Source organism: Nicotiana sylvestris, chromosome 6 (genome assembly GCF_000393655.2).
Source record: "Nicotiana sylvestris chromosome 6, ASM39365v2, whole genome shotgun sequence".
Taxonomy (NCBI): domain Eukaryota; kingdom Viridiplantae; phylum Streptophyta; class Magnoliopsida; order Solanales; family Solanaceae; genus Nicotiana; species Nicotiana sylvestris.
Window position 1 is genome coordinate 193,532,126 of NC_091062.1, and position 20,413 is coordinate 193,552,538.

General features: G+C 36.2%; 2 protein-coding genes across 2 annotated transcripts; one reads left to right on the plus strand and one right to left on the minus strand.

Annotated features, from left to right (window-relative positions):
• Positions 1 to 7,937: 7,937 nt before the first annotated feature.
• On the minus strand, positions 7,938 to 8,609 carry LOC104237609 (uncharacterized). The gene is made up of 2 exons (XM_070149786.1): positions 8,486 to 8,609; positions 7,938 to 8,428 (listed from the first exon to the last, which is right to left on the minus strand). Exons 1-2 carry the CDS (start codon positions 8,607 to 8,609, stop codon positions 7,938 to 7,940), a joined length of 615 nt encoding a protein of 204 aa, XP_070005887.1.
• Positions 8,610 to 14,427: 5,818 nt separating this feature from the next.
• Positions 14,428 to 17,462, plus strand: LOC104237603 (laccase-3-like). Its single transcript, XM_009791777.2, has 6 exons — positions 14,428 to 14,621; positions 14,840 to 14,991; positions 15,080 to 15,324; positions 15,523 to 15,651; positions 16,099 to 17,043; positions 17,136 to 17,462. The coding sequence occupies exons 1-6, from the start codon at positions 14,496 to 14,498 to the stop codon at positions 17,264 to 17,266; spliced, it is 1,728 nt and encodes a 575-aa protein (XP_009790079.1). The 5' UTR covers positions 14,428 to 14,495; the 3' UTR covers positions 17,267 to 17,462.
• The last annotated feature ends 2,951 nt before the right edge of the window (positions 17,463 to 20,413 follow it).

Below are 20,413 nucleotides of genomic sequence, written 5' to 3' on the forward strand. Positions count from 1 at the left end.
GACTATTTTTTTTTTAAATTCTCCAACGGCCATATTTAAAATCTAGCCGTTTTGGCTGACAATTTGACCGTTTTTAAGTTTAGAAAATGCTCATTTGGCCCCAAACTTTATTTTAACCCCAAACTTTATATAATTACACTTTTCCCCATTTTTCAACTATAAATACCCCCTCATTCTTTCATTTTTATTCACCAATTCATCAATATCTCTCAATCTCTCTACTACAATTACTTAATTTATTGTTGAAATTTCGTGAAAAATTGTGAAGTTGTTGAATTGAAGTTTTCAAGTGTTCAACGATTTTCAATTTTCAAGAAGTTGTTCGGCAATCCGGTAAACTCGTTTCAACTCTTACGTTTTAAGAATATATTTTTGTGTGGTTTAGTTTGCATAATTATAATTAATATGGCATTTACTTTGAAAAAAATGTTTGGTAAAGGAAAAGATAAAACCGGTGAAAGTAGTGGCCAACCAACTACCCTTCCCCCGGCTCCCCGACCTAGAAAAGATAAGCAAGTTGAAAGTAGTCGCCAACCTAGACGTCCTCCTCCTTCCGTAATTCTTGATAGTGATCACCCTTGTTTTCAATTTACCGATAGTGAATTTTATCATAATGTTGCACCAGGTGAAAGATTAGATGATGAAATTATGAATGCTCTTTATCCTAATGAAACCATCTTAGAAAATAATGAGGAAAATGAGGATGATGATGAAACCCAAGCACCGGATTTAGATGATACACCTACTAGTCCTCTTAATAACCCAACTGATGCACCGGTCGACCCACCTGTAGAAACTCCTACTTTTAATAGAGAACCTGCTAAACGCCTAGAAACATCATTAGTTTGGAATTTTTTTACTCAAGTAAGAGAACAAAATAAGGCTAAGTGTAAAACTTGTGGGAAATTAATGTCGCATAAATATACTGGAGACCGTAGCGGCACGGGTAGTTTGACTAGGCACATAAAAACACACCCTAGAGATAAGGCTAGATTTTTACAAATGAAAGCGCAGCTAGAGGGGACAAGTGTAGATTCTGCGGTTAACCCTAGTACAGGTTCAAATCTAGTTCAACCAGGAATTAACACTGTCACCGGAGGTATTTTATATTACGATCCAAATAGAGATCGTGAAGAATTAGCAAAGATGATTACTGTTATGTGCTTACCTTATACTTTTGCTTCTAATCCTAATTGGGTTCATTATATTAGAAGAGTTTTTAATCCTACTTATAAAGGTTGGCCTCGCGCAACAGTTAAGAGTGATATTTATAAATTCAAACATGAATATGAACAATATTTGCGGTATTTATTTACTCATATACCTAATCGGATTTCTATTACTACTGATATTGGTAGAAGTGGTAATGATTGTGATTATCTAACTGTTACAAGTCATTGGATAGATGAGGAATGGATAATGCAAAAACGCATAATTGCGTATAGAATAATTAATTCACGTCACACAGGTAAGTTTATAGCTAACACTGTTGCAGATATTTGTAGATATTTTTGCTTTAGCGATAAAATAATGGCAATTTCTATGGATAATGCTTCTAGTAACACTAGTGCTATAGGCATGCTTACAACAACACTAAATCCTGCATTTACTAATATTTTCCATGTTAGATGTATTTGTCATATTTATCATTTAATTGTCGGTGATGGTATGCGAATTTTAAACATAGAAATTGAAAAGGTTAGAATGGCTCTTAATTGGCTTTTTTATTCAAACCGTAGAAGTAGACTTAGAGAGTATTTTAAAAAATGTGATGAATATGGCCTTAGAGAAAGAAAGGTTCCTAAACCTTGCCCGACTAGATGGAATTGTATGTACGAAAGTTTAGTAGTTGCATATGAATATAGAAACCCAATTAATGCAACGTTTAATTCTCGGGTAGGTGGTGAGGATGATGATGAAATGCTTACTACTCAAGATTGGACGAATGTTAAAATTCTTTTAGATTTTTTAGAACATTTTCAAATTGCTACAAATGCATTTTCTGGGCAATATTATCCTACTATTTCAAACTGTTTAGTTTATATTGCAGCACTATCTGATTTGTTTGTTGAATTTGGTGAGGGTGGGGACATTTATGAACTTGCTATAAATGAAATGAAACAAAAGTTTAAAAAATATTTTTTTCCTATCCCTCCTATTTATGGTCTTGCTGCAATGTTAAATCCTACAATGAAATTGGGAGGTCCTCATTTTTGGTATTCAAATATTTATAAGGCTTTAGATCTTTCAAATGAGGAAGTTGCTACACTTGCAGATGCAAAAGCCTCAATTAAAATTAATGCTCAAACAGTTTATAATGCTTATCAACTTGCCTTAGAGCATGCTAGGCCAACTATTCCAACCCCTACTTCGTCTAGCTCACAATCGTCTAAAAGAGCTGCGGGCTTAAAAGCTCTTAAATCTTGGACGGAGTTCAGGGGTTCTCAAGGTGATAATTATGATGAAACTTCACATCTAAATGAGCTTCAAGTTTATTTGTCTCAGGGACTTGAAAAGGAGAATCCAGACGGCTCTTTTGATCTTTTGGAATGGTGGAAGGCAAGGGAAAAACATTTTCCTGTTCTTGCAAGGATGGCTCGGGATATTTTATCAATTCAAGCTTCAACTGTTGCATCAGAGAGCGCTTTCAGTCAAGCAAGACTGCAAATAGGTGATCATAGAGCGTCTATGAGGGATAGCTTGGAAAAATCAGTATTGTTTAGAGATTGGATCCGCTCGGAAAGAAGAAACTTTGGAATTGCAGAAGCACAACCGGCGATAGATGAAGCTTATGAAGAAATGATAGCGGAACTTGCGGAGGATTCGGCTTCGCCCGGAAGTGGTGATGAACAAGCTTCTTTTCCACCACCACCAACGCAACCTCCTCCGAACCTTGAAGGATTTATGAGATTTGTTAGAGATAATACATAGAATAATATGTAACTTGTATTTTGGCACATCTTCCTTAGTTTTTTTTCCTTCTAATGGTGGTATTAGTACCTTGTTGTGCTCATTCCATTGGGGGAAGGATGACTAAGAAAGATATGCCATTTTTTGGTAATAAAATTTATTGCTTCTACCCATGAGCTTCTTTTCGCAATATTTCTTTGTCTATACTTAGAATTATTTATAAGCTACAATATATACATAATATACAATATATATACTACAAGAAAATATATAAGGCAATATATACACATAACATACAATATATACTACAAGAAAATATATAAGGTAATATATACACATATCATACAATATATACCACAAGAAAATATATAAGGTAATATATACACATAACATACAATATATACCACAAGAAAATATATAAGGTAATATATACACATAACATACAATATATACCACAAGAAAATATATAAGGTAATATATACACATACCATACAATATATACTACAAGAAAATATATAAGGTAATATATACACATACCATACAATATATACTACAAGAAAATATATAAGGTAATATATACACATAACATACAATATATACTACAAGAAATATATATATATATATATATATATATATATATATATATATATATATATATATATATATATATATATATACTATACTAGTATACTATAGAAGTCTTCAAAACAAGATTTTTCAAAATTCAAAATGAGGGCCCCACCTCCAATGACCACCAACGGCCATATTGCACAAATAGCCATTTATTTTCAATTTACAAAAATGATTTGATTTCTATGTATTGAAGCACTTTAATAATTTGATTTCTACATATATATTATTTATATAGCCATGATATGATTTACAAGAAATTGCCTTAAAAAAAACAGAAATCAAAAAGCCCGTTAGGCCCGCTAAGCCCACGAGCCCGGCCCGTTTAGCCCAGGACCATATGGGCTTAGGCCCGTCACGGGCTGGTTCCACCCGTTGAGCCCACGAAACCCGAGATCGCGAGGCCCGGGACCGCCAGAGACCGGGACCGTCAGGCCCAGGCCCGTTAAGCCCGGCCCGTTTGGCCCATTTAGGCCCGGGCCCGGCCCAAGGTACAACATTATACAAGGCTAAGCATAAAATAAATGTCTGGACCAAACTTAAGTATATTACTTTGGGCCTGAAATGATGCAGGCTGGAGGCCCAACACCCCCCTTCAAGTTGGAGGGGGAAACAACCTTCAACTTGCTATGAAAGGAGTGATGGAGGACACCAGTTAGAGGCTTGGTGAAGACATCTGCTAGCTGCTCAGATGTAGGAACATGGGACAACTGGATGAACCCTTCAGTCAACTTACTCCGGATGAAGTGGCAGTCCACTTCAATATGTGTGCGCTCGTGGAAGACAAGATTTTTGGCAATATGAATAGCTGCCATATTGTTACAAAAAACAGAAATAGGAAAGGAAACAACAATAGTAAGATCATTCAACAACCTGGACAGCCAAACCAATTCAGCAACAGTCTTACTAACAGCCCTATACTCAGTTTCAGCGGAAGAAAGAGAAATCACAGGCTATTTCTTTGATTTCCAGCCAACAAGGCTATCACCCAAGAAAACACAAAAACCAGAAACAGACTTGCGTGTGTCAGGGCAAACAACCCAATCACTGTCAGAATAAGCCTTGATAGAGAAATCAGTAGAGGTAGAGTAAAAAAGGCCAAGGTCAGGAGTACCCTTGAGGTACCTTAGTAAATGAAGAGCAACAATCATGTGAGGAACCCTGGGAGTCTGCATAAACTGGCTCAAATATTGAACACTAAAGCAAATATCAGGTCGGGTGTGAGTCAAGAACAAAAGCTTCCCCACAAGGCTTCTGTACTTCTCAGGACTAGGCAGAAGATCCTCAACAACAGCCTTAAGTTTCTGATTCAAATCCAATGGGCTAATAACAGAATGAACATGCATGCAATCATACTCTTTGAGCAGATCAAAGGTGAACTTCCTCTGATTCAATACAACTCCATCAGGTAAAGTAGTGACCTCAATATTCAAAAAATAATGAAGAAAGCCTAAGTCTTTTATCTTAAACTCAGAATCTAGAAAGTGTTTCAAAGCTGAAATCTCATGTAAGTCATCACCAGTAAGTATAATATCATCAACATAAACAGCTAGGATGATAAGATGACCTGGGGACCCTTTGATAAAAAGAGAGTAATTATTGAGTGAATGATGAAAACCTTTAGAATATAAAGCTTGAGACAATTTGGCATACCATTGCCTCGAAGCTTGTCTAAGACCATAAAATGGACTTTTTTAACTTGCAAGCCAAAGGAGCAGAAGAAGAAGGAGATGAAACAGAAAGCCCAGGAGGTAATTTCATATAAACCACCTCATCTAACTCACCATGAAGAAAAGCATTATTAAGATCAAGCTGAAATAAAGACCAATTCTTCTTAATAGCAACAACAATCAAACACTTGACAGTAGACATCTTCACTACAAGAGAGAATGTCTCATTGTAATCCACCCCCTCAACCTGAGTATCCCCTCTAATTACAAGCTAGCCTTGTATCTTTCTACTTCACCATTAGCTTTGTATTTAATTTTATAGACCTACTTGCATCTAATAGGCTTCTTACCTGGAGGTAACTCAACTATATCCCATGTGTTATTAACTTCTAGGGCTTCAAACTCTTTTCTCATAGCATCCTGCCAAGCTGGAATAGGGGATGCTTGAGAATAAGTATATGGTTCAAATTCTATAGGTTGGACAGCAGAACAGGAAAGGGAATTAGGTAGTTTATAAAGATAGTCCTTTAGATAAGAGGGATGAGTATGCGTTCTGGTAGATTTTCTTAGTGGTGCAACAGATGTAGCAGGAGAGGAAGTAGATATAGTAGAGTCAAGTAGAGCATCAGTAATGTGAGGAGAGGGTGAGAGATCAGAAGGTGAAGGTGAAGGAGCAAAAAGAGAAGGAGGGTTGTCAGAAGCATTAGGAAAGGATGGTTCATCAGAAAGGGAAGGAACTGAAAGATGACTAGAAGAGGTAGTAGCATCAGGAGGCAGAGTAACTGATGCTGAGGTGGTTGACAATGGGGACTTTGACACAACTAGAAGTGAAAAAATCTGACGAGAAAGGGAAGATTTGTTCATGGAAGATGACATCTCTAGAAACAAAGCACTGTTTGGACTGAAGGTTATACAACTTATAACCTTTCTTTGCAAAAGGATAGCCAAGAAAGACACATGGAATAGCTCTAGGTTTCAGTTTGTCTCTCTGAGGAATGAGAACAGTAGCAAAATAGAGGCAGCCAAAAGTTCTTAGGTGTGAATAGCTGGGTGTCTTGCCAAACAACAATTCATAAGGTGATTTATTTTGTAGTAGTCTAGAGGGCAGTCTATTAATGATATATGTGGTTGTAAGAAGGCAATCTCCCCAAAACCTGATTGGTACTTTGGATTGGAACAGTAAAGCCCTGGAAGCTTCTAGGAGGGTTCTATGTTTTCTTTCCACTACACCATTTTGTTGAGTGTGTGTGGACAACTGGTTTGATGAATGATTCCATTTTCAGAAAAGAAAGAAACTGCATCATTACTATTCCCTAATTCTAGAGCATTATCAGATCTTATGCTTTGAATGGTGACATAAAATTGAGTTTGAACCATCAATACAAAAGCCTTCAGGAGGGGAAAGGCATTACTTTTGGATCCCATTAGATGAGTCCAAGTGCATCTAGAGAAATCATCAACAATGGTAAGGAAATATTTGGAGCCTGAATATGTAGAAGTGTAATATGGTCCCCAAGTGTCAACATGAACAAGTTGAAATGACTTAGAACTATGAATAGAACTATCAGAAAATGGCAATCTAGTTTGTCTAGCCATGGGACAAATAGAGCATGGAAAGGACTGTGTAGAAGAAATATTAGAGGAAATTTCAGAAATACTTTTCATCTTAATAAAAGGAACATGTGCAAGTCTATTATGCCAAACAATATCCATCTTATTCATAACAACTTTATTACAAGAAAGAGAAACAGTATTTACAATACAAGGAAGATGGTTAGAAATAGAGGAAGAAGACAAGCTGCTGCAGGCATTTGACACAGTAACTTGAGGTTGAGAAGGCTTTTCCCACACAAATTTGTACAACCCACTATCTAGTGTACCAAGATCCAACGACTTCTTCAGAGAAGGGCCCTGTATGAGACATGAAAGTCTTGTAAACTGAACCATACAATCAAATTGATCTGTGAGTTTGTGTACAGAGATGAGATTGTGCTTAAATGAAGGTAGATAAAGGACATTGTGAAGAATTATAAATTCAGTCAAAACAAAGGAACCTGTGCAAGTAACTTTTACTTTATAACCATTTGGAAGGGACACTAGAAAAGGAATGGGTAAAGGTGTGATATTAATGAGATATTCTTTATTAGCAGTCATATGGTCAGAAGCACCAGAGTCAAATATCCAAGTTAAGGAATCAGATTGGTTTAGCAAAGTAAAGTTAAAACTATATACTACATTCTTAGGCAATAGAGTACCAGCAAAATTGGCAAAACTCATGATATTGAGTTGAGGACCAGAATCAGAGACATGAGATTGTTGCAGGAGAGAGAGCAGTTGAGAGTATTGCTGCTTTGTCAGCCCAGGTACCACAAAAGCACTTTCAGCAACAGGCACAATAGCAGTCTGATTGGAAGAAGTGCACTCAGAAGTAGAGAATTCAGTATCTGTCACCATATTGGCAGCTGCTTTTCTGCCCTTAGTAAACTTGAAGTTAGTAGAAAATCCATGAAGCTTGTAACACTTATCAATTAAGTGCCCAGGCTTCTTGCAATACTTGCAAAAGAGATTAGAAGTCCTGGACTGATTATCAAAATTCACTCTTTGAGTAAACTGTCTCTGCTGCCCCTGGAATTGCATATTCAGCTGGGGTTGAGTAGTTTTATTAAGGGAGTTCACATTAAAGGAGGCTGCTTCAGGGGTAAATTGAGAAGGTGGGTTGACTTGTCTTTACTTTTCATCTTGAAGAAAAATGTTATAGGCATTGTCAAGGGATGGCAGAGGTTGCATCATTAACAGATTGCTTCTCACACCAACGTAAACCTCATTCAATCCCATGAGGAACAGATGGACCTTGTCCTCCTCTTTCTCCTTTTGGAGACCCTCTTTAGCAGCACAATTGCAAGAATTTGCATGACTACTGCACATTATTCCCAATTCATCCCAGATTCTCTTAAGTTTTGTAAAATATAAAACAATATCAAGGGATCCCTGATAGGTAGAGGCAAGTTCCCTTTTTAGTTCAAAAACTTTAGTCCCATTTACACTACCATACCTATTATTTAATTGTTTCCATATACTTTCGGCTGTCTCAAAGTATTGAACACTCTCCGCTATATCAGGTGATAATGAGCTTGTTAACCAAGATATCACCATATTATTACAACGATCCCATTGTTTATAATCAGGGGAATTGGCAGCAGCTTTAGGGCACGAACTATCTATAAATGATATCTTGTTCCTAGCAGACAACGACACTATCATACTACGCTTCTAACCTCCAAATCCACTCCCCGAAAATGGTACAGGAACCAGGGACACGCCAGGCGCATCAGACGACATAAGAAATAGAGGGGATGTAGGATCAGGAGTATACGCAGAAGAAGAAGCAGCACCAGTCATGGTTATAACAACTAAATCACCAACAAATACTGTAGACTGAAATCAAAATCCAACACATGCAAAAGAGATACAAATACCAGCCTTCTTCGCAACCTGAAGAAGTAAGGCCTTGATATAGTAAGACAGCTTCAGCGAACCAAACCCTAGCTCCGAAAAAATCGATCAAAACCCTATCTCGAACAAAACTCAAATTCCAGCTACCACACCGTAGAGATTCACTACGATCTACCGTAAAATAGACTGAAACACGAAGCAACAAACTGTTTTTGGCAAAAATCACACGAAAAATCACGGAGCTCCAACGAAAACCAATCTCGATGAAAATTGAATGAAAACAAACAGGGGGAACACCGTTCTACGCAGACAAGCAAAATCTAAACAAGCTCCCGCTCTGATACCATGTCAAACCAATAAAAACAAGACTAGAAATCGAAGCTCAACAATGGGTTTCGAAGGTTTTCTGGGAGGTTCTTCATTGCAGAAACATAAGAGAGAGATGATGAAAGAATAACTGGCCAGGCTTTCACACTTTTGGCCTCATTGTATTTATAATATGTCCATACAATGTAAAGAATGGCTAACTACTAAAATAACCACTATGCTATGTTGACCAAACTTAAGTATATTACTTTTGGCCTGAAACGATGCAGGCTGGAGGCCCAACAAGTAATTAATTTGTTCGCACTTACGTAAATACTTACAAAATTTAAAAGATAGAAAAGATAGAAAATCTTGAATGAGGTATAATAAGCTTTACACTATCTCCAAGTCACTTAGAAATTGATTACATGCAATAAATTAGGGGTTGTTTGGTTTGAATACGAGTTATGATAGGATTAGTTATGCTGGAATTAGTTATATTGAGATTAATTATACTCAGATTAGTTATCATGGTATTATTTCTTATTGACTGTTTGGTATGTTATATTAATCTTGAGATTGTTAATTTTACTGTTTTATCTTGGGATTATTTTTCTATCCTCTGGTAAGTATTTAGTTATCCCGGTACTATTTTTAATTGTGAGATAACTTATCGTAGGATTAGTAACCAAACAAGGAATAAGACAGTACTAAATTTTTATCCCAGAATTATTTCGGCTTATCCATTACGATGCTATGATATCCCAACGTGTGGGATATCCAATGTGATTAGTTATCCACCTTTTATATGGGATAACTAAGCTCATTATTTTAGTGTAAAAGTTGTCTCGAGATTAGATAATACCCCAAACCAATTAATCCCAAATTCTATTCCAAGATTATTATCCTTATCCCATGTACCAAATGATCCCTTAGGGGGTCGTTTGGTATGAGGTATAAGTAGAAATAGTATTGCGATAAAAATTTAATACCACCTTAATACTTTGTTTGGTTAGCCAAACCTGGGATAAGTTATTTCGGGATTAAAATTAGTACCAGGATAACTTATACCTTGTAGGGGGTGCGATAATTAGTGCCGGGATAACTTATATCTTCTTCTTAGAAGTTATGCAATTGTCATTTTTAATACAACATACCAAACAGTGGATAAAAACAATACTAGGATAACTTATCCCAGCATAACCCGTATGGTTTGAATATGGCTTATGTCGGGATAAGTTATACTGGGATTAGTTATACTGGGATTGTTTTTTATCCATTGTTTGGTATGTTGTATTAAATATGACAATTGCACAATTTGTAAAAAGAATGTATTAGCTATACCAGTGCTAATTACCCCACCCTTTATAAGGTATAAGTTATCCCGACGTTAATTTTAATCCTGAGATAACTTATACCTGGTTTGCTAACCAAACGAAGTATTAAGGTGGTATTAAACTTTTATACCAAAACAATACCTTCTTATACCTATTAAACTTTTATACCAGTGACACTATTTTTTACAGTATTATATTACTTAATTAAAAAGATAATTACAAGTAATTTCACACCTAGAAAACAAGGAGAAAACCTTGGTATAACAGGTTAAATAATATTAATTGTGTAAAAACCTCTAAATGTTTTAGCAGAATTGACCTGTTGTAGCAGGTAAACATGTACGATGGCTAAAAAATTCATTTTCATTGCAAGTGTATATAATTTAATTATTTTTCTTTTTTGTTTACAGGATATTTGGAAGTAGGGAGAGGATGTTGTGGGACTGGGCTATTTGAAGTTGGATGGCTATGTAATCATCTAACTCCAATATGCTCAATTGCAAGTCAATTCTTATATTTTGATGCTGTTCATCCAACAGAGTTGGCCCACTGCTCCATCTCTGATTATTTCATGACCACTGCCGTTCCTCTATTTTTAGAATAAATACATATAGTATAACATTTTCATAATATCTTTCTCAGCCATATTTAATAATTTTGTAACCTCTTATTTCAAGTGGTTGTTTTTTTTAGTTTTATTAATTTTCCCCACAAATTAAAGTACTGTGATATGAGGTGTATTTCAAGAGGATGGGTGCACTCATTATGAGGAGGTGGATTTAGAATATATATTTAACATGTTTACTTTAGTCTCTTACTATGAACCCACTACACTTTTGAAATTATAAGTTCAAAATTATGTTCTTTTTAAAATTTTAATGATTTTTACTTATATATATTTATTCCGTCTCGAAAACAAGACCGTGCGAAGTAGAATTAGAACAATCAATTTTATTCGTAGAGGTGCACCCAATAATTATTGCACCATATATAGGAGTCTTTGAGCGTGGATGCACATACATATATTTAAGTAATTTTGAAGAAATATAACATGGCTATACATGGTTTAGGGAGAGGAGAATGGATTCACGTGAACCAATATCCTATGACCTAGATACGCTCCTGACTGTGCTGCTACCTATCTCTCTTTTTTTTTTTTGCTTAATCATTCGATATTCGAAGTTCCTTTCTGTTTTTATGACCAGGAATTCTTTTTTTATTTTCATATAAAATTGTTCTCTGGACTTTTTATCAATATGAGGTGATCGTAACACAGTATATAAGACTCGTGATTCAGGCAATCCAATTTTCCGTGTGTAAGGCGGAAGCCCCCAAAAATGGTTTTCAAAAAATGGGTGATCAAAAGATCGAATTACTATGCCTATCTTGGTGGTCGTTACTTTTGGTGGTCTTTCTTTTTGGTCATCTTCTTGTTCTATTGATCAGAAGCATCCAGCAGCACCACACCGATTTAGAATTCGATTCTAAGGGCTAAGGCCCCCCCTTTTCTTTTCCTCCTGGTCGTGTGTGGGCCACACTTCAGAAAGGCCAAAAAGGGGGTCTCCTATTTCTCGTCCCATTTCTTTTTGGCTGGACTATCCCGTTTCGCTCAACGTAGGCCCTATGGGGTAAAAATCTTCGACCAAAAAGTTCTTTATTCCCAATATCGAACTCAAGATTTCTGATTAAGAATAGAGAGATTCCAAACATTCCACCACATTCTAAGCCGGGTGATTTCTCTTCCTTTTCTTGTTCTTGGAGAATAAAAATGCTGCAAATATGAGCAGCTGTACGATAGCAGATACAATATATATATATATATATATATATACTTTGGGTAGTTAATTGGCAGGCTGCCTAACCCATGTAATGAAAGTGAAGTTGCACGTTTTAATTATTAAATAGATTGGCTGAATCTAAAACTTTGTGTTAACCACTTCCTCGTACTAATTAAGCTTATGAATTTGTGAAGTTGTTCGGGCTAGCATAAAGTATATCGTCCATTAGATTTGTTATTATATTGCAACCTTTTCAAGTTTCAACCACTTGAAATAAAGTCTAATGTACACTTACTTGAAAAATGTATATGTATAATAGGCCGATACCACTTTAAAAGGTAATCATATGTAAATATTAATTTGGTATAGGAAGTAAGTTTTTAAAATTTCACCGCTCCAAAATGAAAACACGTATACATGTCAAATCGTGACAATTGGTCGATATTACTTGTGTAAAATACTGTGCATGTCACTGCCCATAGATAACACCACGTAGTACCTCTCTCAATCTACCAAAACAAGCCAAAATTCACCCTTAGTTCATTCTGTCTCAATATATATATATATATATATATATATATATATATATATATATATATATATATATATATATATATATATATGAATTTGAATGTTGATATAAAGTCACAAACTATATAGGAAATTAATGCACATTTGTGTTATGCTGATTATAGTAATTGGGGTCCATAAGCTTGCTTGAAATTGGTTCACCTTCTTCATTGTTTGGTCAACTAACATTCCTCGTACTTAAATTAGATGTATCAATTGTCCTATATATCATTCTAACGCAATAAATTAATTCAGCATACATAGGAAGTGTATTGGTCAAAATTTGGGCGGCTTGATAACTGCAAATATACATGATCAAAGACAGAGCCGACCACGACACAGTGGCGAGGAGTCGTCTTAAGAGGGATTATTACCGAGGTCAAGTTAGGGGGCAAGGAAGCCACGGTAGGATAGGTTTAGTAATAAGACATAAGGAATATTCCATTGGATATTCTTTATGTTGTATTTTTTAGGATTTCTTAGGAATATTCCTTATAAATAAGAAGAAATAAAGAACAAAAGGGGATCTTGACTTTTTGATAAGAGCACGTTGTAAAAGGTTGACTACAAAGGATATACAAAAGCTTGTCTTGTTCAATGACTGCATTGCTCAACATACGTTGTTCACTCTTTGTTCACAAGATCCTAAGATTCTTTATCCATCCTTACTTTCCATTATTCCACGTTGCTGTCAGGAAGAAGAATCACCCAAGTCATCTAACATTTTGGGTGATAAATTCCTCCTTATTACACTTATTGCCATTATGTACACTTATTACATGCTTCTATTATTATATTCATTGACAATCATTGAGCATATGCCCGATATTTATTGCTTTTGAACACGGTCTCATATCACCGCGACATACCCCAGTTTTGGATATAGAATTTATTATACTTAGCCAGGATTCACCCTTTATTTCCTCGTTAACTAGTTTAACAAAAATTTTGACACTTGTCTGGTAAAACAGGAAGATTAATGGTGTTTCGAATAAAGTTTCCTCCTCAACTGATCCGACTACTTGCTTCTTTATTGACCATTGGATTCTAATATAAAATAACCCGGTCAAATACCATTACTTCACACATTAAATAACAGTACGATTTCACCTAGCAATGGAAAACTGTTTGGTGTCACGGAAATCATTTTCTTAAAAGAATATTCTTAGAATTTAAGTGTTATATGGTGTATGGTTGGTGATTGAAAATATTTTTCGGAAAAATATATATTAAAGATTAGCAATAACATTAGCAAATTGGATAACGTTTGATGAAATTTTTTGACTATTAAATATTAATAATAGTGTCTATGTTTTGACTAGAGCGAGTGATGAATCAAAAGTTAAGATAATTGAAGCAAAAATGACCTCCATCCATAATTAAGGAAAATTATTTTTCTCCTTTTGATGGAAAATATTTTTCTTAATCAAACATCAGCAATAAACTTCTTCATAAAAAATATTTTTCTAGAAAATAACTTCCGTTGAGAAAACTCAGGAAATTTTGAAAGAACAAAAAAAGTAGAAACCGTTATTAACTGAATTTACTACTACTAATAATATGTAAGAAGAAATGATATTAGTTTATTAGATTTAGAATTGCAAATGGGTGCACCAACTCCTCCATGTAGTTGGACTAAGTTGCCTAAAACTTTCCAAAATCCCTTAATATTTTATTTTTCTTAAAGTGTAAACCAAGCTTTTGATTCCCACCCTGTAGCATTATAAATAGACCACTTCATTAAGTCCACTAACCACAGCATCACAACTTCATTAAGTCTATTAAACAGAGTATTACAACTTCTAAGCTTTTACTAAAACAAAGCCAGAAAAAGAAGAGAAATGAAGACTTATAGTAATTTTTTTCTCAAGAAACCACTATTCAATGGCCTCTTGGCAACCATTATAGCTATACTATCTCTACTGCCTTCTTTTGCAAATGCAGAATTTCACTACCATGAATTTATTGTAAGTATCCATTCACATTTTCTTCTTATTTTCTATAAACATTTCCAACATTGTCAACAACAACAACATGAACAACGATGACCCCAGTAAAATCACACAAGTGGGATCTGGGGAGGGTAGTGTGTAGGCGGACCTTACCCCTACCCGATGGGGCATAAAGGCTGTTTTCCGATCGGCATTTCCAACATTGTCATGAAATAATAATTTTTTTTTGACAGGTTCAAGAAACCAGAATAACAAGGCTATGCAGAACCAAGAATATAATTACAGTGAATGGACAATTTCCAGGACCAACTTTGACAGTTCGAAACGGGGATACACTATTTGTTACTGTCGTTAATAGAGCTCGTTACAACGTTACAATCCATTGGTAATTACTTTATTAATGACTTCACTACGCAAATAATATTTTACATCGTCAGTGCATAGAACGTAATTGTTCTAAAATTTTCATGCAGGCATGGAATTCGTCAAATGCGGACGCCATGGGCTGATGGGCCTGAGTATGTAACACAATGTCCAATAAGACCAGGAGGATTTTACACATACAGATTCACTATTGAAAACCAAGAGGGTACATTGTGGTGGCATGCACACAGCAAATGGCTTAGAGCTACTGTTTATGGAGCTTTAGTTATCTTACCAAAACAGGGTTCTAATTTTCCTTTTTTACAGCCCCAGAAAGATATCCCTATTCTTCTCGGTATGCTTTTTTCCTATGTTGCTCGGACTCTGCAAGAATGGTGCCAGGTGCGCGTCAGATCCTCCAAAAGTAGGCATTTTTGGAGGATGCAACATTTTTGGAGAGTCCGCGCAACATAGCTTTTTTCCCTTTTCATTTTAATTTTGATCAAAATCAAATGTGAGTATGTGACTAATTAAGTTCTTGATTTTATCATAGGGGAATGGTGGAACAGAGACATTATTGCAGTACAAAGACAAGCACAATTCACTGGAGCAGCTCCTAATAATTCTGATGCATATACTATTAATGGTCAACCTGGTGACCTTTACAGATGCTCTAGCCAAGGTTCTTACTCAAACTTAGCCTCTGTGGCGAATGCTAGAAATTTTGCTAAGGGTATTCAAGATTTAATGTACACGTATAAAAAGTAATTTTTAATTTATATACATAATATATTTTTTATATACACAATACAAATTTTCGACGAAGGGTGTTAAGTGTGGCTATGCCACTGCTTAGCCTGCTCTTAAAAAAATTTATATACACTATCTTTGCAATTTAACAGATTATAAAATGTTATTATTCTATTTTCTAGGATATCTATCATCATATGCTTGATATAGAGAGATATCTAGTGTTGTAGGTCAAGTTAACCTGATAACCTTTTCTAGACTTTCAGTATTTAGTATATATAACTTAAACACAAAATGCGGAACCAAAATTATCCTTAAAAGGGGAAAAATAAAAGAGGATAACACATTTCATCATTACTAATTCAGAATTTTAATGCAGGTACTGTGAAAGTTTCAGTAAACCCTGGAGAAACTGTTCTACTGAGGGTAATCAATGCTGCACTCAATCAACAACTTTTCTTCTCAGTTGCAAACCACATGCTCACAGTTGTAGGTGTTGATGCTACTTACAACAAGCCTTTTACAACCAATGTTATTATGGTTGGACCTGGCCAAACAACCAATGTAATCCTCACTGCTAATCGTCCCCCTGGCCGCTACTATATGGCAGCTAGCGCCTATGCCACTGCCAGAAACGCGCAATTTGACAACACCACTACCACTGCTATCCTTGAGTACACAAATCTCGTGTCGGTGGCCAATTCAAGACCTTCATTGCCTCAACTTCCAGCTTTCAACGATACAGCTACTGCGACTGCTTTCACTAGCCAATTGAGGAGCATTCCTAGTAACAATGTTAGAGTTCCCAATCAGATTGATGAGAACTTGTTTTTCACTGTTGGACTTGGCTTAGTGAATTGCGCTCCTGGTCCTAGATGTCAAGGTCCTAATAATACGCGGTTTGCTGCTAGCATGAATAATATTTCATTTGTTCTTCCTAGAAGAACTTCATTGCTCCAGGCATATTACCAAAACATTCCAGGGATTTACACATTGGATTTTCCTCCTGTTCCACCTGTGCAATTTGATTACACGGGCAATGTTTCTCGAGGACTTTGGCAACCAAGATTTGGAACTAAGTTGCACAAGATCAAGTTTGGTTCTACTGTACAAATTGTATTGCAGGATACTGCTATCTTTTCGACAGAGGACCATCCTATACATCTTCATGGATACCATTTTTGGGTCGTTGGACAAGGTTTTGGTAACTTCAATCCTCAGACTGATACTGCTACATTTAACCTAGTTGATCCGCCTGTCAGGAACACAATTGATGTGCCTGTTGGTGGATGGGCAGTCATTCGTTTCGTGGCAGATAATCCAGGTAAGAACCTGATATCATCACAAAAATGTTCAAGCTTGAAATTTTTGTACCTGTTTATAAAATTTTGATTTATTTGTGATGATTTGCTACAGGGGTTTGGCTATTTCATTGCCACATTGATTCTCATTTGGCTTGGGGGCTAGGGATGGCGTTCATCGTCGAGAATGGAATAGGAGAGAAACAGACTATGGAGCCACCTCCACCAGATCTACCACAATGCTAAGATATTGAAATTGTAGCAAATTGTCCATGTTATTATTTTGTCTTAAAATTAAGCAGTTCTTAGTGTGTCTGTTTATTGTTTTTTTTTCAAGTGTGAGCTATCAGGATTTTGCCTTTGCTCTATTAAGTAAAGTCTGAAATTCTATTGTCTATGATTAATGTTCAGCATCAGAGAGAAATGTTGAACAATTTTATTGTCATCACATTTCTCTCTTTCTTTAAAATCTTTCTTGGCTGAGCTTATATATATTAGATTTTTTTTCTTTTGGTCATAATAGAGATTAAGTCACTTTAAGTAACAGCGACCACATTTAACTAAACCTAAAAGCTAAAACATAAAATCCTTTAGGCTGACAGACACAAAATTGTTTTGTGAGTTTACTAATACAACGAGTAAAGCTCAACGACTTTAATGATACAAAAAATAGTTTTATCATTTTACTGATAAATAAAAAAGTACAATAACTTTAATGATACAAGAAATAATTTTGCGAGTTTATTGGAACAACAGTTCAGTAATCACGAGCGAAATTAACCCAAGTGAAATTAAGGGCCATTTAGCGATAAAAAAAATTTCATAACTTTTCGGAATCAGTGTTTGGCCATGAAAATTTTAAATTTCACTTGAAGTTGAATTTCAAAATTTTTTAAATTTTCGGAATCAATGTTTGGCCATGAGAATTTTAAATTTTACTTGAAATTGAATTTCGAATTTTTCGAAAAATTTGAAAAACTCCAAAAAGTTAATTTTTAAAATTTTCACTCCAAATTGCTATTTCATTGCTCTACCTCTCCAAACTCTCAAGGTCAACCAATGAAAGGACTAGCTAGACTAGGACTGGAACTGGAACGCCAGTCAACAGAAAAAAAAAATCTGTAAATTTCTCCAAATATGTAATCAAAGCAACATGTCAAAGAAGTAAGAAATTTACGCTTATCAGCACGCCTTTTACAACAAAAGGTTATGCTCGGCCCGGTTCGAACAAATACCTATCGGCCATCGGCCACAATTCTAACAAAATGTTATGTTCGACCCCGTTCAAACAAACACCTATTGGCCCTCGGCCGCAATTCTAACAAAAGGTTATGTTCAACCCCGTTTGAACAAACACCTATCGGCCATTGGCCACAATTCTAACAAAAAGGTTATGTTCGGCCCCATTTGAACAAACACCTATTGGCCCTCAGCCGCAATTCTAACAAAAGGTTATGTTCGACCGCGTTCGAGCAAACACCTATCAACCACAATTCTAACAAAAGTTTATGTTCGACCCTGTTCGAACAAACACCTATCGGTCCTCGCACACAATTCTAACAAAAGGTTATGTTCGAACCCGTTCGAACAAACACCTATCAGCCTTCAGCCGCAATTCTAACAAAAGGTTACATTCGACCCCGCTCGAACAAACACCTATTGGCCCTTGGCCGTTAATCGCAAGCAAACAAACACTTATCGGCCCAAGGCCGCATCACGACACAAAAAATAGGAAAACAGCACCAACGAAGGAAAAGGCGAAACAGGCAGAAACAAAAATATACAAATACAAAAAGTAAATCGCAGGAAGGGAAGGAGATGTGATATTTCATACTTAAACATTTTTACAAAGGCTCAAGAAGACGCTGGTAAAAGTACACAGAAGGTTCCAAGGAAAAAATAAAACTATTGATCGTCGCCATCACGATCTCCAATGCCTTCACCACCTTGGTCACCGATACCCTCACCACCTCAATCACCCTCACTTTCGGCGTCCTCGCTCTCAGGATAAGCGGTGTCATACCAAGCGTCCTCTTCAAGCCAATCTACGCCTTCATCATCCCCCTCATCGCCCTAAGGAGTAGCGGGATCGTACCCGTAAGCGACTCGAGTCTTCACGATCTTTAACACTAACATCCTTGAGGCCACCTCAAAAATGGACCCCGCCTTATGCAAATCTCGATATACATCCAATTGAGCCTCGGTGTGAATCCGTTCCTCATACAATTTTTGAGGAACTTTGGGAAATTATGAAGCATGAGAAGAAAAGGGTTGTGCAAGCAGTTGAGCCTTCTCAGCTTCCAATGCGACCACCCGATCATGAAGGAGGGAGTTATCCTTCTCTAGCTCTCTGATCCTCCCCTCTAGTCGGTGTTCCTTAGCTTTCGTTGTGGACTGGTCATTCTCCAAGCGGAAAGATTCTACCTTTTCAAGCTCGCTCTGCTTCTCAGCAACTTCACCATTGAGGCCCTCCAGCTGAAGCCGACATTCTTCCAATTGCTTATGCAGTTTGACCTCTTGTGATTGAAGGTCACTACATTGGGCCTCCATGCCCTTGCTAGCCTCAAGTTATTCTTCCTTACTCCTCAACATCCCCTCGAGGACGCTGCATTTCTCAATGGACTTAACCAGCTCATCAATTTTCTCCTTCAACTCGTCTCGAAGGCCTGCGTGTTGCCATCCTCATCAAGTTTCCAGTGAAACTCCAGTACTTGCGTCGATGTCACACCCCTTTTCTACCCCTCAAAATAATAATAATATGTGTATGGGCCAAAGAGTTTTTCCAATTAAAGTGACAAAATTTGAATAGGGATTATTTTATTGTTCAGAGTCGCCACTTAGAATTGATTTTTTCGGTGTTCCAAGTCACCATTTATTTGGATCCTTAGTCAAAGGAAGGTTTGACTCTATTTTAATCGGTCCGCGAAAATAAAGTTCGGGTAAGGAATTCTGTTGACCGGGGAGAAGGTATAAGGCATTCCCCGAGTCCCGTGGTTCTAGCACGGTCGCTTTATTGACTTAAACTTGGCTTGAATTAATTTTGGACAAACTGTGATTTATATTATTTTCATGTTTTACCTATCCTCTTTTATCTCTTGATTATTAGAAAAAATTAAAGAATATTTTTGAATAATAAGATGTCATAACCACACTACGCAAGCGAATGCGTGATCGATGAAATTTATTATTTAGTCATAACGGCGCTACGCAAGCGAATCCGCAGTCATGACAGACGATTGTTAGCACGTTATTTACTTTTGAAAAATTGCTCCAATTGTGTTGGAGGAAACATTAACCCTTTTTTCAGAAAATTTATTAAATGCTATTACCACGCTACGCAAGCGAATCCGTGATTATGATAAAAGATTTATAAATTAATTAAAACTATTGAAT

Bases quoted from the DNA above. Each gene is read 5' to 3' on its own strand.
- LOC104237609 (XM_070149786.1), bottom strand. From the start codon at position 8,609: ATGACTGGTGCTGCTTCTTCTTCTGCGTATACTCCTGATCCTACATCC. The intron at 8,429-8,485 runs GTTAGAAGCGTA...TATCATTTATAG, and splicing joins TTCGGGGAGTGGATTTGGAG to ATAGTTCGTGCCCTAAAGCT.
- LOC104237603 (XM_009791777.2), top strand. From the start codon at position 14,496: ATGAAGACTTATAGTAATTTTTTTCTCAAGAAACCACTATTCAATGGC. The intron at 15,325-15,522 runs GTATGCTTTTTT...ATTTTATCATAG, and splicing joins AGATATCCCTATTCTTCTCG to GGGAATGGTGGAACAGAGAC. The intron at 17,044-17,135 runs GTAAGAACCTGA...GATTTGCTACAG, and splicing joins TTTCGTGGCAGATAATCCAG to GGGTTTGGCTATTTCATTGC.